Raw genomic sequence first — 26,181 nt, forward strand, 5'->3', positions numbered from 1 at the left:
TATTATTATTATTATTATTATTATTATTATTATTAATAGTGTATTATTAAAGTATTACTGTTGCCGTCATTACAAAATATCATCACAAAATATTACCGTTACATCACTGTCTCTATTATTGTTGTTGTTATTATTATTATTATTATTATTATTATTATTATTTTTACTGTTAATATTATTGATATCACTGTTACCATCATCACAACATATTATTGTCATCACCATCTTCAGTATTATTGTTGCTGTTATTATTATTATTATTATTATTACTATTATTATTACTGTTATTATTGATATTACTGTTACTGTCATCACAAAATATCATCGTTATCATCCTCGACTATTTCAAATTATGGTTATTTCTATTATTTCTAAACATGCTAATACTACTTATAACATTACTATTATTCAGATTGTCATTTTTGCTCATTTTCATTTATTATCATTGCTGTTTTTGTTGTTGGTATTGTTTTTTGTTGTTTGTGGTATGTTTTTGCACTCCCATTACTCAGAAGTAATCTGCACCGTCTTTCCTCACAGAAGACGCGAGTTCAGCGACTACCTCACTATAATCGCTGAGCTCGCATTATCATACGGGGGGTCCCACTTCTACACCTACCACAAGCTTTTTTGCAGCCAAATGTGCCATCTGGGTCGCCAAGTGGAACCAGTGTCCTTATTGGGGGGCTCTAGATCCCGAACTCCAAAGCAGGGTATTTTTAGGCTGTCGCAACATTACATGCGCAGTCTGTCGCTCCTTTTCTCACTCCATCGTCACTTGCCCTTTCGTCAACCCATCCATCTCCCCCTGCCCCGAACCTTGGCGTTGAAAGTCTCCCTTCCGAAAGCCTTATCTGTCCCAATCTCCAGTCTGCTTTAGCCGAACCTGAATCAGTCGACCTCCTAATTAAAAAAGAATTAGAGGCGAACTTCATGATTGGCCCCTCCCTTTAGCGTTTTTCGGGTCAGCCCCATCGGTATAGCTACCAGAAAATGTTCAGGTAAAAAATGGTTAATAATCGATCTGTCGTCCCCACATAATTCCCCGTTTCCGAGCATTAACAGTCCCATCCCGCTCTACGAATTTTCTCTTCACTACCACGACATCGACCAAGCCATTACCTTGATTAAAAAAGCAGGTTGCGGTGCTTGGCATCACCTCCGCCTTTAAAGTCATGCCCATCCACCCAGATTTTTGGCACCTATTCGGCGTCCGCTGGCAGGATAAATATTACTTTGCCATCCACCTCACCTTCGGCTGCAGAAGCAGCCCTAAAATTTTTGACAGGGGCAATTTGCTGGATCCTCTCAAACAATCATGACATACCATTTCTAGTTCATCTCCTAGATGACTTTCTGATCATCTCGCCCCCTGACTCCCCCCAGCCGCACATCTTTCGACTACCCAAAAGCTTTTTGCAGAGCTCAGAATTCCCCTCGACCAAGACAAAACCTTAGGCCCTAGCACTTCTATCGAATTTTTGGGCATCAACTTGGATTCCCAAAAATTCCAGGCCGATAGAATCGATAGAACAATTCTGGTGACTTCCTCTCTTAACTAATACTAGCTGTTCCAAACACAAACTGTTATCCATTTTAGGCCATCTAAATTTCGCAATGCACATCATTCCGCAAGGCCGGCCCTTCATCTCCCGTCTTCTCTCGCTCGTGTCCTCCGCCCACGCCCTAGAGGACCAAATATCCCTAACTGACCCATGCCGCAACGAACTCAGTCTATGGATATCCTTCCTTAAACAATGGAATGGATTATCTTTCTTCTATAACAACCTGATTTCTTCCCCAATTGATATTCAACTGTTTACAGACGCCGCCCCCTCCATCGGCATTGGAGGTTTTTTCCAAGGCCGCTGGTTCGCATCCACATGGCCCTCCCAGCTGGCTGATCTGCCGCATCAGCTATCATCCTCAGCGCTATTCGAGCTATATCCTCTAGTCGTTGCAGCTTTTCTATGGGGTAAAGAATGGTCCGCCACTAGCATCCTCATCCATTGAGACAACGAAGCTACTGTGCATTGCGTCAACAAAGGCCGCTCCCATTCTCCCACTCTAATGCCTTTGTTAAGACGCCTGATTTGGATTTCGGCTTGTAACCAATTCATTATCACTGCAAAACACATTCCTGGGTCTAAAAATCAAATAGCTGACTCTCTTTCTCGTTTTTCCTTCCAGAAATTCAGATCCTTGGCACCAGAGGCGGACCCACTCCCGACCCCAGTACCTCCCTATTCAGAGCTGATATTCCCATGAACCACCCCCTGAGACCTCTACTCAAAGCCTCCCTCAATTCCATTCTCCAAGCCGTTTTCCCCAAAACCCTCCAGTCTTATTTAACAGCATAAAAGTGTTTTAAGACATTTCACACAGCTTACAAGCTATCATTTCCTGACTTCTCCCTGCTAGCCATTACCTTTTTCATCTCCTATCTCAACACCATCAAAAACCTCCAAGTCGGCTTCATTAAATGATACCTTAGCGGGATCCAATTTTTTCATAAACTTTCATACGGCTCACCTTCGGCCCAAATTACCAATTCCCAGACTGCCCTACTCATTAAAGGTATACATAAAAACCACCCCACCCACCCAGACACCCGCCAACATATAACGCTAAAAATATTAACCCTCTGGGGCCTGAGGTGTTTTGGGGCCCTGAAGAAGTTTTGACATGCCCTGACATTTGTGCTTTTTTCAGTATCTTAAAAACATATGAATGGTTAAAGTCAGATTACATTGTAATCAGCACATATTGGGCTACAATAATATGCAAGCAACATTAATGTGCATGTTTGTGTTTTTGAGAAAACTATGTTTATGCGTGGTTATTGAAAATCTAAAGTTTTGAAGTCACTGAAATAAGGCCATGAAGCACATACAGGACATTTCTTTACAAGACTTTAGATAATTGGATGTCGTAGGCTAGAATTTTTTCAACCAAATGATGTGAAAATCATCTCGTTCACTCGTTCAGAGAAAACAATATATTGATTTAAATTTTATAAAACATGTTTTGTGATCGAAAGGGATTATTCATAGGTGTGGCAATGGCCCATGAATATTTAGCAATTCACACCTGAAAGACAAAAGGGCCCTCCCTAATGGCCCCATCAATGCCTGACTTGACTATAGCAGGTAAGGAAACAATGTGACAAGATTCAGAGAATGGAGTTTTAGATTATTTTTATTTTATTTACTATCACTGTATAAACAAAACATACATAATGAAGGTCCAAGACACATTATTGAGCTCCCTCATCTAACCACACAGATGTGCACAGACTTTGTGGCATTTCTGAAAACTTCTTCTGAATTCTGTTCAACAAATGAAACAAATCTTACCTGCTATTTTGTGTGCCCTTAAAAAAATACAAAAAAAGTCAAAAACTTGTTTTACACTAGAATATCAGTGTAGTTGAACATCTCAAGTTTATAGTGCTCTCAGAGGAAAACAGTTTGAAGGGACTCATGGGAAAGAGGGCAGGATTCATCTTTTGAGCAGGTTTGAGATCACTACAAAAACAAAACAAACCAAAAATCATATCAGGATCATCTGTCAGAATACAGTCTATACTCTAGAATTTGTACTAATGTAAAAAAAAGGACATGTAATATCTAAGAAACTAATAATTATCGTGTAGCACTATATTACTAATAAACGTGATGTAAACACACATTCAGTGTAAGCACTCATATTACTTTTACACTGTTATACAATAAAATAAATAAATAAAGTATGATTCTACATTCATAAAGATATCGTCATAAATGCATCTCACAGTCATAATCACATCGTTTTTCTAGAACATTATAAATATCCTGCCATTGTAAGAGATGCAATGCAATCAAACATACTTCATAATGTTTCATTTGATAAAGTCAGGAATTTTAGTTTGGAATAAGTCTAACTAGTAAAATGTGTACATGTTTTGTCAAAGTAAATATCAGCGAAAGCTAGTAGGAAAATGAAAGTAAGACTTACTCATGTAAATGTCTCCTCCTGCTGGGTTTGCGTCGCATCGCGTCCTTCTTAGGGTTGAGGTAAATATAAGTCTTATTCCTCACAGCATATCTTCATTCAGTAACAAACTGTAACCAAGATGAACTTGAAGTCATGTTGCTTTGTTGCGGTGATGTGGGAGTTTCCTCGCGTACAGATACTGCGGTCCTTGCCGCGCTTGCAGCACATGGCTAATTTGCATGGCAAAAGATTTCGCGATAGTGGGCGCGGTCACATTAGAGATAATTAGTTGGAACTGGATAGACTAGACATCTCCTTGGTTTCATATAGATTAATTTATCACAGATTATTTGTTTTTGATAAAACTTACTTCGTTTAAAAGCATAAATCTCAAGCTTTCAGTAGATACCACTTTTATGTTTGTGTGCTAAATATTCACCGTGTTTGAATGATATAAGTGACGCATTTCTAAAAGCAGTTCACGGAGACAGAGAAAACAGAAATCACCCTGTTTGTTTTCTTTATTCTAAATAAAAAAACACAACTTTCTGCTGTTCTTTTGAGTGTGCCCAAATAAAAGTACACGCTTTACAGTTTCCATTGATGTATATCTCTAATGTGTATGACTTAAACCGACAGAGCATTTTTAGTGTCTTTTGCGCTGATCTTAAAAAAAGTAGGTTGGTCACGCCGGCGATATAGCCGGCCCCAGAGGGTTAACTAAATGCATCTCCATCCTCCGCAAAGGCTACCAATCCTTCCACACCGCCTGTACGCTAGACACCATGTTCATCCTGGCTTTCTTCAGCTTCCTCAGATTCTCTGAGCTCGCTATCACATCTAATCTTAACCCAGCCATCCACCCAACCATCTCCGACCTAGCAGTGTCAGGTAACGAAACCATTTCCTATTTTATTAAACAAAGCAAAACAGACCAGTCAAAGAGAGGCCATTTTGTGTACATTTTCAACCTCCAGTCACCCATCCAACCATTTCAAACCCTCCTAGCCTTCCTCCAGCTCAGGAAATCACAATCAAAAAACCCATCCGACCCCCTTTTTACAGACGACTCCAACCGTCCCGTCACCCGTTTCTGGTTTCAGAAGCACCTCAAGTCTGTCATACTCCTATCTGGTACCCCTGCTGATAACTTCTCCAGCCGTTCCTTTCGAATCGGCGCAGCAACAACAGCAGCCCAAAAAGGCCTCTCCCAGCAGCAAATCCAAACTCTCGGACGCTGGTGGTCAGAAGCTTTCAAAAGCTATATTCGATCAGACCGCTCCCACATCAAAGAAGTCCACCAGACCCTAATCAGCTAAAGCAAATATCCCAGTCATCCCCATCCACATGCACTATCCACACAGCCCCTCGCCAGCCATCCCACAGCATCCCCTTTCAGTTTGATCTTCTAACCTTTCCTTCGTATCCCGCAACAGCAATGTCCGCTCCCGCAGAAGCGTCCGCTATCAATAAATTCCCCACTGTTTCAGCACCGTCAGCTCCTGCAGGAGCCCCTAACCGTCTACCCACACAGCAGCAGCAGCATTCCCGCCGGAGCCTCTATCTATAACTACCCTCTGCCGCAGCAGAGCCCGCTTCCGCAGAAGCCTCTAGCCCTCTTCCCCGCATCGCAGTGCCAGCTCCCGCAGGAGTTCTTAGCCTTCTTCCCACACTGCAGCAGCAGCGTCAGCTGAAGCCTCTAGCCCTCTTCCCCGCACTTCAGCAGCAGCTTCAGCTCCCGCAGGAGCCTCATCCACCTTTCGTAGTTCCCCACTGCCGCAGCAGTCCCCTTTTCCATAGGAGTTTTTTCCTATTTTTCCCCAGCAGTACCCGCAGGAGCTCCTCTCCATCCATGCACCAACGCCCGCAACTACAACGAACGTCCAGCATCCCTTAAGTCCAAGCTTTTTGGGGGGCTATTTGGCTGCTGTCCTGCGATTAATTACTAGCCTTTTGGGGAGCGCTTATAGGGTTCGGGCCAGTGCTGAGCTTGAACCCCTCCCCCTGGGTGGGGGAGAGCCCCGGGCTCGGGAATGACTACCAAGCTCAAGGCCCTCTCCCGGACAGCACGCCAAATACGCTCAACCTTCCGGTCAGTTTATTATCTGTAAGAGGGAACTCGTGAAGTGATGTTTTATTAACAAATTTCGGGAGGAGCTCACACAGATAATTAACACGGCCAATTCACCATTAGCAATCACTCTCCCTATCCAATCAGCGCAGGAAAAATCCCTATAAATAACACAACAATCCTACCTTCATCATCTCTTGTCTTGTCAACGCCCCTCCTCCACCCCGTCTCCTCACCTTCAGCCCATAGGGGGGAGCGCTTATAGGGTTCGGGCCAGTGCAGAGCTCGAAGCCCTCCCCCTAGTCCAGGCAGGACTAAACGATCACACATCACAATCTGACATTCATCAGGATTGACGAACAGTCTCTGTGAACAGAACGATGCATTCCTTTTTTGTACAGAGTACACAACAGATACTGCTCTACTTTTGATCAGTCGTGATTCCTCTTATGCTTCTTCCTCTTCTGCCTCAATAACTCTATTCATCCTCATTTATCTCTATTCTCTCATTTTTTCTAGCTTGTCTACCTAACATCAGGAAAATACAGAAATGCATAGTGTTGAAAAAGAAATGCTGTGATAGATGATGTTACATTAAAGATATGCATATTGAGTAATATTTAGAAGATACTAAATCTGGCTAGAGGAGCAAATGAGAAAGAAACCTTGGTAACACTTTATTTTGTGTTTCGTAACTAGCTTAACTATTCTTATTAGCATGCATATTACTAGAATATTAGCCATTTATGAGTACTAATTAATGCCTTATTCTACATGACCCTATTCTACATCCCTAATTTTGCCCAATACCTAAACTTAACAACTACCTTACTAACCTTTTAATAAGCAGCAAATTAATACATTTCCCTATTCTGAAGTGTTACCTAAACCACTAGAAGCTTGTGAAAAACTGCCCAAAAGGCATGCAAAACATTAGACTTATTTTATTTGAAAATACACAGATTGATGATCTGCAAGCTTTTATTGTGTGTTACACATGCACATAAGATGACTGAAGTATTTTCAGACTATTGGAAAACACTGAGACATATTACCAAGCCTGTTTATTTCTGCTTAACTTTGACTTAAATTGCTTCAGACAGCCTGCTTGAAAATGTAGGATCAGTAAAAGCTTGTTGATTTTCTTGATGTAAAAGAGGATGGACATCTGAAAATAAACTGTGATGAAGGTTAGGGGAGGATTCACACACAACCAGATAAATATGTCCTTGTCGTGTTTCAGACATTTTACATTAATATCAAAAAGTTTTCAGTGGACCAATGAGGTATTAGCAATTAAATTAGTTTTGTACTGTCTGTGTTTGTGGCGTCTGGTTGGTAAGTTTGTGTTCAAAGGCGTCCTATTATGCTCGTTTACAAAGTCTTGATTTTGTTTTGGGGGTGTAATAGAACATGCTTTAATGTTGGTGGTTCAAAAAATGCATGATAATGCCAGACACTGCTTTTAGACACTTTTAACATGTTATCCGTCAGTTTATTTCTGTACAGTTTTGAAGATTTTGTCTTTTCGTATGATTTGTGGACTGAAATCATTAAAGATGTTTTGGACTGTTTTGTTCTGCGTGTGTCGTATAGATGGTCAGTTTGAAATGTGTTTTTATATCTTCAGTTGCTTTTGTCTTTCCTATGTACCATAACTGCAATGTCTGTCACTGATCACACCAGTCCTGTATGCTCAACTTTAAGTAGCAGCTGATTTGCACAGAGAAACTCAGTTATGCTTGAGGTGTAATATCGGTTTCATTTAAGTTGATCTGTGTTAGAAAGTGTAGATATCTCCATACTTTTCTTGACTCTGTGCTCTTTGTCCATCAACAGCACCATGCATGTGATGAGCTCTTTTGACCTAGCATGCTTTTCCAGCCCCTTTTCTGTTCTTTTTTCTGGCGTGTTTTCAGTTCCGAAATCCCCTAGTGACGAGTCACCTAGTCATGAAAATCTTATCTTAATAATTTTTTTTACAATTTACTACATATATTTATATATATCGAAAACAAAATTAAAACAATGGCTAAATAATCTGCATGAACAAAAACATTCTTCCTCCATATACATTGTGAAAAACATACTTTTATACTACTTTTTAAACTGGGTCACGTTTGAGCAACAACAACAACAACAACAACAACAACAACAACAACAACAAAAAACCCTGAGCAAAGTATATTTATTTCAGAGGCCATAAAAATGACAAAAGTGCCCAGTGCAAAGATAAAATGTCACAAATCACTGAAAGCAAACCTCTGAGGGAATCACCAGTTGTAAAAACAAACAAAACATTATTTATGTGATAAAAATGTGTCCATGAGTAAACTGGCTCTTCGATTCGCATTAATCTGTGCAGAGAAGCAGAGCTGAAACAAAAACAAAGTTTCCTGTTACTTACTGTTCCTTTATTCTCTCTTTCCAGCTCGTTTGCCTGTTCCTGTCATCAGCAGAGACTCTTCACAAGATCCTTCAACATCATCATATTATTTATTGGTGTGTTCAGTGATGAATGTGAATGATGTGACTCTCTCCTGGTACAAAGGAAACAGTTTATTGTCCAGCATCAGTGCGTCTGATCTCAGCAGAATGATTCCTACAGCTGTGTGCTGAACAATCCCATCAGCAATATTAGCCAGACTACACATCTGAACACTGAACTCTGTCACCCGTCCAGGTACATTAACGTTAATCACAAGGCTTTCTGTAGATAAGACTGTTTGTTCAGTTCAGTCTCTACTTTTATGTTTCTTGAATCACTCCTTAGTCTTACACTCCGTCTGGAAACAAACAACCACAGCTGCTGCCAGCTTGTGTCTCAGTTATTGTCTGTACTGAAAATCACCTCATTCTTACACACTTTAGGCTTAAAATTGTTGCCGTGTTTCTAGGCAGATTGCACATTCTCATGTCCTCTGATTTTGCTAAGCAAAGTCTGCAGTCAAACACCAAAGAGCTCATTACATACTTATGAAATCATATTTTCATATCATAGAAGACTTTTCTACACACAGTTCTAGCAAGTGATCTGTTCCTGATCCATAAAGCCATTAGAGAAACTCTGAAATCAGTCTGAGAAAAGAAACAATTCAGACATTTGATAAGAAATGAACAACAAACGAGTTAACAGGAGAGAGAGCAGAGCCAAACACTCTCAAGATCTCATGAGAAGATCAAACGGCTGTTTTAAGACACTTTTAACTTCTCTAGTCACTGACCATGTTATGGGTCGGTTTATTATTGTTGAAAATGATGCAACTGAACAGAACAGGAAGCTGCGGCCAAAATAATCTCAAATTGGTCAAGTTAGCATTATGAAATGAACAAAAAAAAAGAGCTGAATGTTCAAACGCATGAACACTTGTAGATGTGCGGTTATTTTAGCTGACAGTAGATTTCCTCATGACTTTACTACAGATCAGCCTCACATCAGCTTGTCTGTTATTTATTACTAAACCAGTTTTAAAGAGACTGTCTTTTCATATTTGTGGACTGAAACCGTTGAAGATGTTTCACAGATGTTGGCTCTGTTTGTGTTTGTGGCGTCTGGTTGGTGAGTTTGAAATGTGCATGACTTCAGTTATTTTTTTAGATTCAGTGTTACATAAAATGTTCCTTATATAAAACACCGAAGCTCAAACAGCAGCAGCTCAGTCGTGATGTGATTCTTATCTGAAGTTAAAGTTGTTTTTTATGTATCAAATTATGTCTCTGCATCAAATCAGAGTTTTATTCAAAACCACAGCAACGTAGAGTTAATAGTTTGATATTTGGATATTATTCATTTTCAATTTCAAACTGTTTACTTTAGTAAATCAACCTTATTTAAAAGTCTTAATCTTTTTTATGTTTGTTCTTCAGGTGTGTTTGCTGATACAGATGCTGAGAAGATGATGATGGAGGCAGATTCAGTCACACTAGAATCTGGTGTTACTGAAATACAGACACGTGAACTGATAATATGGTCATTTGGACAATCGCTGACTACTATAGCTCGAATCAATAAAGACGCTGGAAGCTTCAACACATTTGATGGTCCTGATGGGATATTCAGAGACAGACTGAAGCTGGATCATCAGACTGGATCTCTGACAATCACAAACACCAGAACCACAGATTCTGGACTTTATCAAATAATCATCAAAGGCACAAAACTGACTACAAACAGATTCAGTGTTACTGTCCATGGTGAGTCATATCACACTGCTATTTGTGCTGAGAGTCCTAATTATAAATAAATTAAATTAATAAATGTAGTAATTTCATGAATCATTAAAAAAAAACCTTGCTATGTGTACTGCGTTAGGCTAACTGAGACTTATCATAGCACTTGCATATCACTGCTTTTTTGTTGATTTTGATTGCTTCCATTGTTCCTCGTAAGTTGCTTTTTTATATAAGCATCTGCTAAATGACTAAATGTTAATGTATAATTTATGTGATAAAATGACCTGTATCCACGTGTAATCCAGCACCTCGATTCACAATAATCTACGCAGAGAAGCAGAGCTGGAACAAAAACAAAGTTTCCTGTTACTTACTATTCCTTTATTTTCACTTTTTAGCTCATCTGCCTGTTCCTGTCATCAGCAGAGACTGTTCATCTTTATCATCATCATCATCATCATCATCATTACCATCATCATCATATTGTTCATTGGTGTGTTCAGTGGTGAATGTGAGTGATGTGACTCTCTCCTGGTACAAAGAAAACAGTTTATTGTCCAGCACCAGTGTGTCTGATCTCAGCATCAGTCTCTCTCTACCTCTGGAGGTGGAATATCAGGATAGAAACACCTACAACTGTGTGCTCAACAATCCCATCAGCAACCAGACAAGACATCTGGACATCAGTGGATTCTGTCAACCATGTTCAGGTATGTCAGCACAATTATATGTTTATTTACTGAGCTGATGTCTGTCTTTCGCTGTAGATCAGACACTAATGACTGTCTCAGCAGTTACAGCACCAGACCCACATACTCCATTATAGCCTCTATCAGAGTCTCCAACACCTCCTATGTTATATCTTACTTCACTTTCTCCTTCAGCTTCTGCAGGCACAATATTTCCGATATTAGTGCTGACCTTTGCTGCTGGATCTCTGGTGATTGTGGCTGTAATTGTGATGTTTTGTATCTGCAGGAAACACAGAGACACAGGTCAAGTGAATCTACAGCACACACATCTGTAAAAAAAAAAAAAGTCCTTATTGTGAATCAACAATATTCTTCATGTTTTGATTGAATATGTCTGTCATTACAGTTCATGAAGACAAGACTCAAACGGCTGAAAAAATCTACAAACACACTGGACTAATAATGGTAAGAGTTTCTGTGCTGTTTCAATGATGTTTACATTTATTCTTACAGTTCAAAATAACTGCATAGATAGCGCATTGCAATAGTTGGCTATATTGAGATAAAATGTGTATCACTGCAAACTACTTCACAAACTCATCAGACATATATAAGAGTGTGGTATATTATGTGTTGATTGTGTTTTGTGGTTTCAACAGTCAATCATGTTGCTTGGTTTTATTTTTTGCTCTTGTGCTGGAAAATGTCATATTAAAAGTCCTTAAAGACACAAAACCAACATTCAGTGCAAGCAACTCTGACTCATATGCCATAATATTCACTCATTATATCCCACAATACTCCACTCGATGCTCCGGTCCAATGCATTATCAATCCTCATGATGAATCTGCAGCAAAAGTTATTTATTTAATATGAATGACTTCATTCATTTGTGTTTGCATTTGTGTTACAGCAATCTGATCTGACGGAGGTGATTTACACGTGTTTCCCCACAGAACAATGATCAAACTCTTAGATTCTGTTTCCTCGCAAATCATGTACTAATGATCACAATAACTGCTTCTGACTCTATTACGGTTTCGAGTATAATTGTAGATATTTGTTGTTTTGTCGGTGTATTTTCAATTGATTTTTGATAAGTTTGTGATCCTGAATGATAAATACTACAGATTAACAAAGATTGCTTTGCTCACACTGAATTACTTAATATCATGTTTTTTTTCTCTCTGTTTGTCTGACTTGATCAATAAAGTTTTCTCACTCTGAGCGTCAAAAGTATCTCATGTTTTATTAAATTTACTATGTTGAGCGCCTCCTGGTGGAATAGCCAGAAAACTCCACTAGCTGCTTCTGACTCAGAAACAGGTAAGATCACATTAACAAAGTTTTGACACTTAGTGGTCACTCCAAGAAGTGTTTTACATGACAATAGTTCTCAGGATACCACAACGGCTAAAACATAATTGCGATTCCTGTTAATGTTATTTTTTCTTAATAGCGTCATAACATTCAAAAATAATACAAATATAACAAATAAATATAATTAAAAAAAAGTGTGCATCATCATCTTTAAAATAATCTGTGATCCTCATAGATGGGTAAACACCGATAGATGAATGGGATTTGTGCGATTCTATGTGCTCAAGTAAAGAGAAAGAGTTAGACAGTTAGTAGCTGTATTACAAACATATTCACAGCGGTGTTTACTTGTAATTTAATATCAAGATAACAAAGAACTTAGATGTAGGACGTTAATAACAGCGAAAGCGTGTCAGTCTGTGAATGTTTTTCCTCTCGACGGTTCATCCAGCAGGAGGCGCTTTAAAGGACGTTTGTTTTGTTTTGTTGGAGACGTCTTTACAATAAAATGTTGAGTGTATTTTTTCCGACCTTTGTTAAAATTACTGGCAGGGCCGGCAGTTTTGAGTGTAATTTTCTAGTCCTTGTTACGTTTGCAGTAAAAAATAGGAAAGTTGTTATGTAAGGTGTTAGCTCATCATCATTTTAGAAATCACTGAGTCAGGTCTCTCAGCTTCTCCAGAAGAAAAGACCAAAGCAAACTTTTAAAAGTAATTGTGCACAGATTTAATACCAAAAATAAGACACAAGCACAGATAAAATACCAAATTCCGCTGAGATCAGATTATCAGCTCAATCATGGCTCATCACATTTTCCGAAGACCAAATCTTAGAGGCTACATTAACAATTACATTTACAGATTTGTGTAATTTACTGGGTTTTGAGTCAAAATGGAGCGTGCAAGGTTTTTTCTCTTATGTTTTATCTGTACACACATCAGTGTCACACACTAGATAGATAGATAGATCTAATTTAACACCCAAGGAACATTTCACTCATGCCGGGCGTACGTTTATTTAAAAAGTAAGATCAAAAAGCTTGATGGTTTTCATGACTTCCTCTGGCAAAGGAAACTGAGACCGAGTTTAAATCCTGATGAGAGAAGATTCAGCAGATAAATATCACAGTTCAGTGTTTTCAGACTTTTTAAGCATCACTATCTTGGACTTTCAGTGAACCGATGAAGAAAATGTTTCTCAAATTAGTTTTGTGCTGAGTTTGAAATGTGGTTTTATGGCTTCATTTGTTTCTGTTCAGGTAACACATTACTGGTTAAATTAGTTAGAGAGAATTAACATTCACTGCTATTCTCATAAAGAAATGTTAGATCAGGTTTGAATGCAGGTATTGATTAAATAAAATAAATATGAAGCTCAGATACTCAACAGCATTAGTTTTAGTGTGACGTTAAACATTGAAGTAAGTCTTTTTAATGTAGTTATTGTTCCACACATGAATCTATTGTTCTTCTCATTTAACATTTGTCTTTGAACTGCCTTTAGAATATTAACTTCACATTTAAATTAATAAAAGTATTTTAGTATTTTTTCATCAAAGTGATTTTAAATGCTTTATTAACAAAGTTCAGGGGTAGCACGTTCAGATAAATAACCCAATTAACACAAGATTTAAAATGAGCACATTCAGTAATCAACTCAATTAACAAGATAAGAGGTATATATACACACAGCAGACTTACTTTTGTTCCTTAATGATTTTTCAGCCTCCCACTTCTTCTCACTACTAAATATTCCTTATGGGAGATTCAGAGACAGACTGAAGCTGGACAATCAAACTGGATCTCTGACCATCACAAACATCACAACTGAAGATGACGGAGTTTATCAACTACAGAACAAGTTTTTAAGCAGCTTTCCTTTTGCTCTCACTGTCTTCGGTGAGTTAAAAATCAGTTTCAGTTGTTTTATTAATTACAGCTGGATCTAATGAATTATCTTATTATGATCAATGATTTAAAATAACTAATAACCTTAAGTTTTTACATTAAAAGCCAGATTTATATTCAACTCTGTATATCAGATTGCTTTTAAAAGCTCTACTTTTGATCAGTCTTAGTTCCTCTCAATGTTTCTTCCTTGTCTGCTTGAATATCTTCATTCTTACTCATTTATCTTTGTTCTCTCATGTTTTCAGCTCGTCTGCCTATTCCCATCATCAGCAGAGACTGTTCATCTTCATCATCATGATTATCATCATATTCATTGTTGTGTTCTCTTGGGTTCGGGCCGATTGCCGAGCTCGGACCCTCTCCCCGGGCAGGGGGAGTGCCCTGGGCTCAGGAACGAATTTCGAGCTCGGAGCCCTCTCCCGCTTATCGTTTTACTCTGTTTATTATCAGTAAGTGGGAACTCGTGAAGTGATGTTTTATTAACAAATTTCGGGAGGAGCACTCACAGATTATTAACACGGCCGATGCATCATCAGTAATCACGCCTTATCCAATTGGTGTTAAAAGGAATCCCTATAAATAAACAAAGCAGCCTTACCTTTCCTATCTCACGTTTTTCAACATCCCTCCACCACCCCGTCTCCTCTCTACAGGGGAGGGCTCTTCGGTTCAGGCCGATTGCCGAGCTCGGACCCTCTCCCCGGGCAGGGGGAGTGCCCCGCGCTCGGGAACGAATTTCGAGCTCGGATCCCTTTCCCGGACAGCACGCCAAATACGCTTATCCTTTTACTCTGTTTATAATCAGTAAGTGGGACCTCGTGAAATAGAGGGTTGGCTCATGCTGCTCAATCCCTCACGTTGGCTTCTCAAAATCATCCGCCTCAGTTATGCAATACAATTTGCAAGGCAGCCACCCAAGTTTAACGACAATCTATTCACCACGGTTCAGGGCAAGAATGCTGTGGTTCTTCGGGCGGAAGTTGCAACCCTTCTTGCGAAGGGCACGATATAGCTGGTCCCCTGAACTGAAATAAAGAAAGGGTTTTACAGCTCCTACTTCATTGTACCAAAGAAAGTTGGTGGACTTCGACCAACCCTAGATTTGAGAGTCCTGAATTGGGCCCCGCACAAGCTCCCGTTCAGGATGCTAACTCTCAAACATAAGATCATGTCGGCTCCTCAGAACAGGACAAATGAGCAGATCACACGCTGGCCTATTTATACCTGGATATTCGGAATCGTGCCAGCTAGGCAAATCTGCACACCTAATTTCATTGGCATTTCTCAAAGTATCAGAGGTGTTCGGGATCTCAAGAGTGACCCCTAGTGTTGTATCATTCGACAAAACGTCTCCGTTCCCTCCATCAGGGAATGAGGGTTACGTAACCAAGATATTAGCTTCTGAACATTATCTCATATTTATATGCCTCTTCCTCAAAGAGTGAAATCTGAAGCTTTATCAGTGCTGAATGTAGTCAGTTTCAACTGAGACTGAAGGTTGTTGTTTTGAATCTCAGCCCTGAGATGTTCCTGCTCCATAAAGCCAATTAGAGAAACTCTGAGATCAGTCTGAGAGGAGAAACAATTCAGACATTTGATAAGAAATGAAGAACAAACAAGCTGAAGACAGTTTCAAGAGAGAGCAGAGCCAAACACTCTCATGATCTCATGAGCAGATCAAACGGCTGCTTAAAGATACTTTTATCTATATATCACTGATCATCTTATTAGTCAGTTTATTTTTGTTGAAACTGATTGATTTTATCTACAGGAAGGAAAGGCCCAGTGTAACTGAAATTGACAATGACAGCATGACTAAGAGACAGCTGGATGTTCACATGCATTAAAGGGTCACAAAACCCTAAAACACATTTTTTGAGTTGTTTACAGATATACAGACTCGTCTAATCCAATCTCTGCACCGTGCTTTGCATGAGCTATTGCGCGCGCTGCTGGGTTGCACAGTCCTACGAAAACACACAGCAAATTTGTCTGTAAGGAACTTTTCGTACCGGTTTTTTGAATTGGGGACTTGTGGAATCCGGATTTGCGGATCGTCTTCTTTTGAACAAAGATGCCAGCCCAGTTTCTTTCGATTCTGCTATCTGCACAAATATGGTACATGTTTGATTTGCACATCTTATTTGAATGTATATTATATGATGTTATCTTGAACAACATCCCTTAAGTTTAATGATCGGGCATGATCAAAGTTTTTCGTTAAAGTATTGTGACGAGCTTCCACAGAGGACTGTAAATGCTAATGTTATGTTATATTTTACTTATCATCCAAATGTCATTAAATCAATAAAGGTAAAATATTTTGTATCATGTGTGTCTTCATGAAACCCCAATATGTCTGTTTTAAGTTTATCGTGATTATATGACAGCAAATTAATGTATTTAGGTTTATGTACAAGTTTAGGAAGCAGAGAAACTACCATTCGTTGCAAATACATAATTTTATTTATTGTGGGGATTCTGGTGGGGAGAAGTCCTCCACTTCCACACTGCTCTCAGAACCGTTGTAGCTGCTGCTCTTGGCATTGCTGTCCATCTTGCCAACGTGTGTGTGTTTACATTGTCGGTGTGCAAATTAGCAGAATGTATTCACTTATTGTCTCTCCTCCTTTAATGCAGTCTCCGCCTCCTCTCCACATTCTATCCCCACCCCTTACCCCCAGTGAACAACGCCCCTTTTCGGAAAGTTTTTCAAACCAGAGGTGTGAAAAAGCACCTCTGAAACAGGGGGGTGTTGTGACACTTTAACACTTAAAAGTGTGTGGTTATTTTAGCCGACAGCGCAGTTTCTTATGACTTTACAACAGGTCAACCTCACATCAAACCATCTGTCATTTTATCACTGAACCAGTTTTAAAGATTTTGACTTCATATTTGTGGACTGAAACCGTTGAAGATGTATTACAGATTTTGGCTCTGTTTGTGTTTGTGGCGTCTGGTTGGTGAGTTTGAAATGTGTGCGACTTTAGTTCTTTCTTAAGATGCAGTGTTTGTTAGGTTTTTTTTTTTTTTTCTAATTGTTTTTTTTTTAATCTAAAACACTTAAGTTCAAACCACAGCGGCTTTGGTTTCAGTTGTGACATGATTCTCATCTGAAGTAAACGTTTTTTTCTGGTGTATGATGTTGTGTGGAGCTCAAATCAACTTTAGTTGCTGCTTCAGGAAATCAGAGTTTTATTTAAAATCATCACAAAGATGCAATTATTAATGCACACATGAGTTTGCTTCTGTTGATTATTCATATCAAATTTAAATTTCTCACTAGTGTAAGAAATAATGAGTATGTTGGGTTAAACAGATTGGCTTTTATCCCATAAAAGTTTAACTCCCCTAATGTATCTTGGAGCAACAGTCAGTAGTGCCGAAACATCATAACGGTTGACTCTATTTATCTCTATAATGTTTCTGTTTGATTTCAAGATGATGCAGATGCAGCGATATCAGTGATAGAGGGAGTTTCAGTCACTCTACACGCTCGTCATAATGAAATGATGGATAATGATCAGATTCTGTGGTGGTTTGGAAATAAAAGCACCTTAATTGCTCAAGTCAACGTAACAGCTAGCAGAGTCACTATAAAAAATAATTTTGATGGGAGATTCAGGGGCAGACTGAAGGTGAATCGTCAATCGGGGTGTCTAACCATCAAAAACATCACAACTGAAGATGCTGGACACTATGGAGTACAGTCCAACCTGTTACGGAAGCAGACCAAACAAGAGAGGTAAGTGATCAATATAACAATGTTTATTATCAGCAGAGCGTTGTGGATAAGATGACGTGCAGAACCAGGTAAGTATCAACAGTCCAAGTATGATATTCGTTGACTAGAGATGAATACTGAATACAGATCCTTTTCCTTTCCAGGAACAACGGGAGGAGGACTCCGACCCACACACACACACACACACCGTTGGTGATAGACGAACAGGCTTATGGCTGACCACAGCTGACTGGAACAGAGAACAGACTTCGTACTGGAATAGATGAGACAACAGGTAAGTTTCAACAGGTAAATAGCGAGGTAAGTATGTCTTTGATGTTTGTGAACTCGACAGAGAAACACAATGAGTCCGCTTCGTGAAAACGAGCCCGGACACTGAGTGAGGTGTGTGGTGTGCTTATATGTGGTGCTGGTGATTGGTTTCAGGTGCGTCTGATTAGTAATCAGGTGACTGTGATCGTTGAGTGAGTGAGGGAGTAGAACCTGGCCAATCCGTGACATTACCCCCCTCCCCAGGGCCCGCTCCTGAGGGCCGAGGCCTCCGACGTCGTGGTGGTCTACCTCGTCCTCGAGGGGCTGGACATTCAGGATGGTTACGATGGAATTCCTCCATGAGGGCTGGATCTAGAATGTCAACTCTGGGTACCCACGACCTCTCCTCTGGTCCGTAGCCTTCCCAGTCGACGAGATACTCAAGACTACCACCACGACGTCGGGACAGAAGGATTTCTCGGACCGAGTAGATGGATCCCTCTTCCAGCACCAAGGGGGGAGGGGGTTCCTCTTCCTGACCAGGTTCTGTGGAGGGAATCACAGGTGGGTGAAAGGGTTTCAGTAAAGAGACGTGAAATGTGGGGTGGATACGGTACTGTGGTGGTAATTGGAGTCTGTAGGTGACGGGGTTGACCTGTTCCACGATGGTGAAGGGGCCAACAAACCTGGGACTCAATTTCTTCGAGGGCAGGCGCAGACGGATGTCTCTTGTGGAGAGCCAGACTTTCTGCCCAGGAGTGTATGTGGGACCAGGAATCCTCTTCTTATCTGCAGTGGACTTGGTTCTGCGCACTGCCCTTTGAAGATGATGGTGAGCCTCGTCCCAGACTCTCTCGCTCTCCCGGAACCAGTAATCCACTGCGGGCACCTGTGATGGTTCGCCATTCCAGGGGAAGAGAGGTGGTTGGAAGCCGAGCACACACTGGAATGGCGTGAGTCCTGTGGTGGGTTGCCGCAGTGAATTTTGGGCGTATTCTGCCCAACCCAGGAACTGGTTCCAGGAGTCCTGGTGACCATGACAGAATGTCCGGAGGAACCGCCCCACCTCCTGGATTTTCCTCTCCGTCTGCCCGTTGGTCTCAGGGTGGTATCCAGAGGAGAGGCTAACGGTCACACCTAGGAGTTTGAGAAAAGACTTCCACACCCGTGAAATAAACTGTGGACCCCTGTCTGAGACGATGTCTTCCGGAATGCCATAGTACCTAAAGACTTTGTTGAAGAGCAGTTCGGCAGACTCTAGGGCTGTGGGAAGACCTTTCAGAGGTATCAGACGGCAGAATTTTGAAAATCGATCAACTATAACAAAGATGCAGGTGTTACCGTCAGATGAGGGGAGATCTGTCATGAAGTCAACTCCCAGGTGTGACCAGGGGCGGTTCGGCACAGGCAAGGGATGGAGTTTCCCAGCAGGCAGATGACGTGGACTCTTGGACATTGCACACTCCTTACATCCCTGGACATACCTCCTCACATCCCTTGCCATGTGCGGCCACCAGAAGCGGTCCGTCAGCAGCGAGAGAGTGTTGTTGGCCCCTGGATGTCCAGTGCCCAGAGAGGTATGTGTAGAATGGATTAGATCTACCCGCTGGGTCCTAGGGATGAATCTGCGACCAGGTGGACAGCCCGGCGGAGATCTGGGTTCCGGAGTGGCGACAGCTGGCGGGTTGGTCCATTCAATGGGTTGAACGATGATGTTTTCGGGGATTATGGTCGTGGGTGTGTCAGGCAAGTCGTGAGAATCATGGATGCGAGACAGAGCATCAGCTCGGGTATTCTTGGATCCTGGCCGGTAGGTTATGGTGAAGTTGAATCGGGAAAAGAACAGGGACCATCTTGCCTGACGGGGACAGAGCCGTTTGGCGTCTCGGAGGTACTGTAGGTTCTTGTGATCTGTTATCACCTGGAACGTGTGGTTGGATCCCTCTAGCCAATGTCGCCACTCCTCCAGAGCGAGCTTGATGGCAAGGAGCTCGCGGTTGCCGATGTCATAGTTCCTCTCCGCAGGGCTGAGCTTCCGGGAATAGTAGGCACAGGGATGAAGCAATGGAGGAGTACCGTGATGTTGTGACAGAATCCCTCCCACGCCGGTAGTAGATGCGTCCACCTCTACCACGAAAGGGAGATCAGGGTCAGGATGGGTTAGAAGAGGTGCCTGTGTAAATGCTTCCTTGAGGTTATGGAAGGCTGCGGCCGAGTCAGGGTTCCAGAGTAGGGTTCGTGGTTTTCCTTTGAGTAGACTGGTAAGTGGAGCAGTGATGATGCTGTAGTTCTTGATAAACCGGCGGTAGAAATTGGCGAAACCTAAGAATCGTTGAAGCTCTTTGATAGTGGTGGGTTCTGGCCAGGATACAACTGCAGATACCTTCCTCTCGTCCATACGGACCCCCTTCTGGTCGATGACGTATCCAAGGAAGTGTACTGCTGGTAGGTGAAATGAACATTTTTCCGCCTTGAGATACAGGTGATGATCCCGTAATCTTTGAAGGACCTCCGCAACGTGGAGGCGATGTTCGGCCTCACTCCGGGAGTAAATCAGGATATCGTCTATGTAGACAACGACAAAGTGGTGCAGAAACTCCCGGAGTACCTCGTGAATGAAGTTCTGAAATACGGAGGGGGCGTTGACCAAACCATAGGGCATGACCAAATACTCGTAGTGGCCAGTAGGGGTCACGAAGGCAGTCTTCCACTCGTCCCCCTCACGTATCCTCACGAGGTTGTACGCGCTGCGGAGGTCCAACTTCGTAAACACCCTGGCAGTGCGTAGTTGTTAGAGGGCCGCAGGGACGAGAGGAAGGGGATACCGGAACTTGATGGTGCCTTGATTGAGTATGCGGTAATCGATGCATGGCCGCAGCCCTCCATCCTTCTTTGCCACGAAGAAAAAACTGGATGCTGCGGGTGATGTTGATGGTCGGATGTAACCCTGATCGAGAGCCTCCTGTATGTACTCCTCCATTGCCTTGGTCTCCGGAAGCGACAGCGGGTAGATCTTACCTCTGGGCATTGGAGCATCCGGAACTAGGTCAATGGCACAGTCCCATGGCCGATGTGGAGGTAGCTGGGAAGCTCTCTTGGGGCAGAAGACGTCTTGAAACGACGAGTAAATGGCAGGAATCTGGACTGACTGCTTCTCAACAGGACTTTCGACGGAGGTGACGTTGACAGGTAGTATCTTGTGTCTAGGACGTGGAAGATCTGGGAAACATTGGTTGGTACATTCTTTTCCCCATTTTATCACCTCTCCTGTGCCCCAAGAGAGGATGGGATCATGCTTCACCAGCCACGGGCGCCCCAAGATGACGTCCATAGTAGCTCCCTCCAGAACCAGAAACTGAATCTCCTCACGGTGCAAAACTCCAATCTGTAGGATGATGGGTTCACTTTTCCGGTGAATACGGGTCCGTGAGCTGATCCGGTTAGTTATCGGTTGAATCTGGTAGATGGTGGTTGAGGCTTGGGTGCGTAGCTGGAGCTGGCGACAGAGGGTGTTAGAGATGAAGTTTCCCGCTGACCCGGAGTCGATGAGGGCTGCGACTGTAACACAGGAAGTGTGGGTGGTTAACTGAACATTGGTAGTCAGAGGATGCATGTTATCCAATTCAGAACGTATTACACTCACCAAAGATCGTATAGGACGCAGAGGACAGTTGAGTCGCACGTGTCCCGCAGCCCCACAGTACATGCAAAGACCCCGGGTCAGCCTTCTCTGTCGCTCAGCTGCAGAGATTTTTCCTGATTCCAGGATCATTGGTTCTGGTTCTGGAGGGCTGGCGGATGTAACTGGTCGGAGGAGTGCAGTAGTGGCGGACTGGTCTTGGTAGGATTTTAGACGATCTGAACAACGAAGTGACTGCTGAATGAACTTCTCCAATCCCATGGAATCGTCCAAAGCAGCTAACTGCATCCGGAGATTGGGTTCTAGGCCGAGCCGGTACGTGGTCAGTAACGATCGCTCATTCCATCCGCTGGCAGCGGCCAAAGTGCGGAAACGCAGGGAGTAATCTTGTGTCGTCATACTTCCCTGCTTTAGATGATACAATTGCTCTCCTGCGGATACTTCTGCATCAGAACGTCCGAAAACCTCTTTAAAATGAGCGACGAAAGCCTGGATCGAATGGGTTGCCGGCCCGGCCTGTTGATACAACGTGTCCGCCCATTTGAGAGCTGGTCCGGTAAGCAGAGATGTGATGAAGGCTATTTTTGAAGAATCTGTGGGATAGAGAGCAGGTTGCATTGTGAATATCAATGAACATTGTAACAGGAATCCGCTGCACTCCTCCGCCCCGCCAGAGTAGGGCGCTGGTCGGGCCATGGGACTGGAAGGGACGTTCACGGGAGCCGAAGAAGTGCTGGGTGCCGGTGGTGCGGTGGGATGAGCTGAAGTTGGAGTGGTGGCATGACTAGCCAACAAAACCTTCCTGAGCGAATCCACCAGCTCTTGAAACGGGTCCCGATTGCTCATGCTGATACTGTGTTGGTCCGGGCTAACTGTTACGGAAGCAGACCAAACAAGAGAGGTAAGTGATCAATATAACAATGTTTATTATCAGCAGAGCGTTGTGGATAAGATGACGTGCAGAACCAGGTAAGTATCAACAGTCCAAGTATGATATTCGTTGACTAGAGATGAATACTGAATACAGATCCTTTTCCTTTCCAGGAACGACGGGAGGAGGACTCCGACCCACACACACACACACACACCGTTGGTGATAGACGAACAGGCTTATGGCTGACCACAGCTGACTGGAACAGAGAACAGACTTCGTACTGGAATAGATGAGACAACAGGTAAGTTTCAACAGGTAAATAGCGAGGTAAGTATGTCTTTGATGTTTGTGAACTCGACAGAGAAACACAATGAGTCCGCTTCGTGAAAACGAGCCCGGACACTGAGTGAGGTGTGTGGTGTGCTTATATGTGGTGCTGGTGATTGGTTTCAGGTGCGTCTGATTAGTAATCAGGTGACTGTGATCGTTGAGTGAGTGAGGGAGTAGAACCTGGCCAATCCGTGACACAACCGTATGAGGAAAAGCTACATTGTCATTGTCAAGGGTGAGATTTATTTTGAATGTTTTCATTTCAGCTTTTATGTAAAGTACCTAATCATTTAAATGTTGACTGTTGACAAACATGTTGCAGGGAAGCAACTCCCATGCCACTAAAATTCAATATGCTATGGCAAAAAAATGTTTTGTCTCATATTTATATCGATTGATAAGTGATATTACATGGGTGCAGGTATTATTTTCTACAACAGTTGAGATATAAATCTAATATTGTGTAATATTTTAAGCACAATAGTGTCTACCTTTGCTCACTTTTGCCATTGGGGGTATTACCTATTAAAGTCATGGCAGGACTTTTATGTGTCTTTAAATCAACACAGTTTCTAAATGATTCCACGTTTTGAACTAATCGGGTGAACCAATGATTCAATGACCCATTCATAAAGCAAATAATTTACTTAATTCCTGAATGAATCTGTCATTTGAATAGATTGAATGAATGGATGAATGAATGAATGACTCATAAAACATTTACCACCTACTTCATTGAGATTCAGTGTGTGATTTAAGTTTTCTGTTTGAGCAGTTTGTATCAGATTGTTTTGAATGCTCTGCTTTTGATCAGTCTTTCCTTTCAATTTTTCTTCTCTGTCTTCTTGAATATCTTCATTCATCCTCATTTATCTCTTTGCTTTCATGTTTTCAGCTCGTCTGCCTCTTCCTGTCATTAGAAGTAACTCTTCATCTCATCATCTCAACTCACCATATTGTTCACTGGTGTGTTCAGTGATGAATGTGAGCCATGTGACTCTCTCTTGGTACAAAGGAAACCGTTTATTATCCAGAATCCAGTCTGATCTCAACATCAGTCTCTCTCTACCTCTGGAGATTGAGTGTCTGGATGATTCCTACAGCTGTGTTGTGGCTTATTCATTCACCAACAAGACCACACATCTCAACACTGAGCTCTGTCACACATGTTCAGGTACGGCAGCACTGCTGATATTAACATTTATTGACTGAGCTGATCGCAGTTTGGTGTTTTTATTCCTCAGACTCTGTCCACTGTTGTGGTCCTACTGAAGCTGTGATCCGATTGGTCCTCTCTGCTCTGGTGGGCGTGGCTACTGTCATTCTTCTGGTTTATGACATCAGATCCAGAAGAGCTGAACAAGATCAAGGACATATTCACACCACATGATTGATGATGTAATTTCTCATATAACGTTTTCATTTATTATGTATTAATCTTCTAAATTTATTTGTAATGGTTTTATTTACATTCTGGTATATATGATTGTTTTAGGAGGCTCATTTCCACTATAGAAGAAAATTTGAGAACAAACAACAATGTATTTTCCCATTAACACTTAAAAGTAAATGCGAGTGTTTGTCATGATAAATACTGATGATTAACAAATATTGCATTGCTTACGCTAGATTAGTTAGTATAAGATGCTTTCCTATTTATTGTTTTTTTTTTTTTACACACTAATGTTTTATGTTTGATTGGAGATTTTTATTTTTAAATCACCTCAAATCACATTTAAAGGTAGTGTAGTCTTGGTAATATTATTGTAGAGATCGGACATCTTTAATACTGAAGCTCTTCTACTGGCTAAATAAGAATACAATAAAACAAAAGCACTCTCTTTTTGTATTTTTAGATATCACTTTAGTACTAGTGCTATCTATTAGCCACATGCATCTGCATGCATTTATCAATAAAGTTTTCTTACTCTGAGATTTGGGATTCTCTCCATGTTTTATTACATTTATGATGTCTGAGACCTCTTGGAGGAATAAAAACGATATGTATTTGAATAGCTATGCAGTGCGCCACATACACAGATTTAATATCAAGGGTTCACACAAAACAAGGGGAATCCGCTTTTAGCTACTATGCCGCCCGCAGTTGGAACCAGCTTCCAGAAGAGATCAGATGTGCTAATACATTAGACACATTTAAATGCAGACTCAAAACTCATCTGTTTAGTTGTGCATTTATTGAATGAGCACTGTGCTACGTCCGAACAGATTGCATTATTTTATGTATAATCATTTCTACTGTTTTAATTAATTTTTAAATCAATTTTAAAATCATTTAAAATGTTCTTAAATCTGTTTGTGTGATTATTATTTAAAATTTTTATGACTATGATTTTTATGCTATTGTGATTTTAATTCCTCTTATGTACAGCACTTTGAATTACCATTGTGTATGAAATGTGCTATATAAATAAACTTGCCTTGCCTTGCCTTGCCTTGCCTTGCCTTGCCTAGTACGATCAACTCCCAGCTTTCACATTGATAGTGCATGTTTTCACTGTGTGATGTAGCTTATGCAATTATGCAAGTTCGAATTACCACGAAAATCAAGATATGAGGATGATTGGTCTCTGTATGACCTTTGTGGTTCATTTGTATACTTGCATCATATGACTAAGTTAAGCAATATCTAAAGAGCAAGATTGCTATTCCCTCAACATCAGCATGATTGCAAATGTGATATTAATTTTATGCAACAGTTCAACAAACAAAAATTTAACACTGCGTTACATTTTAGACATAATATTGCCTGGTTTTTGTTCTGTTTAACATTGAAAATAATATAAATCCACAGAAGAACACAAAGCAGATTTTTGTCACTGAGTGAATCTGTAGTCTGATGTTTTGAACAAGTCGGTGACTTGCTCATTATGTCAATATTCTCCAAGTTGTATTCCAACATTAATTGCATAATATAATTTATGCATTTCCACTTAACATACATTTGGCACATCCAAGCTTCATTAAAATATCAGTGTAAAAACATTTAAATAGCTTGTCAGATGCAGCTTCTGGTCCACTTCTGCAGTGCAAGGATGGAATTTGTTAGTACTGCTTTCATTTGATAAGTAACCGCCCTCGAGTGTAAACTTTATGGAGTTAAAGTTAGAATATGAAAATCTTCAGTAGTCTAGCAAAATTACTGTTTACAAAATTAAAACATGCATATTTTTTCAACAT

At 41.1% G+C, this 26,181-nt stretch overlaps 1 protein-coding gene across 1 annotated transcript; it reads left to right on the forward strand.

Annotated features, from left to right (window-relative positions):
* Window positions 1-4,760: 4,760 nt before the first annotated feature.
* On the forward strand, window positions 4,761-24,373 carry LOC141338938 (uncharacterized). The gene is made up of 4 exons (XM_073844553.1): window positions 4,761-4,866; window positions 9,914-10,240; window positions 10,618-10,929; window positions 24,228-24,373. Exons 1-4 carry the CDS (start codon window positions 4,761-4,763, stop codon window positions 24,371-24,373), a joined length of 891 nt encoding a protein of 296 aa, XP_073700654.1.
* The last annotated feature ends 1,808 nt before the right edge of the window (window positions 24,374-26,181 follow it).

The sequence above is a fragment of the Garra rufa genome, chromosome 7 (assembly GCF_049309525.1).
Source record: "Garra rufa chromosome 7, GarRuf1.0, whole genome shotgun sequence".
Taxonomy (NCBI): domain Eukaryota; kingdom Metazoa; phylum Chordata; class Actinopteri; order Cypriniformes; family Cyprinidae; genus Garra; species Garra rufa.

Excerpts from the sequence above, each read along its gene's own strand:
- LOC141338938 (XM_073844553.1), top strand. The coding sequence starts at position 4,761 with ATGTTCATCCTGGCTTTCTTCAGCTTCCTCAGATTCTCTGAGCTCGCT. Across the intron at positions 4,867-9,913 it reads CTCCGACCTAGCAGTGTCAG|GTGTGTTTGCTGATACAGAT; the intron begins GTAACGAAACCA and ends TTTGTTCTTCAG. Across the intron at positions 10,241-10,617 it reads ATTCAGTGTTACTGTCCATG|CTCATCTGCCTGTTCCTGTC; the intron begins GTGAGTCATATC and ends TTCACTTTTTAG.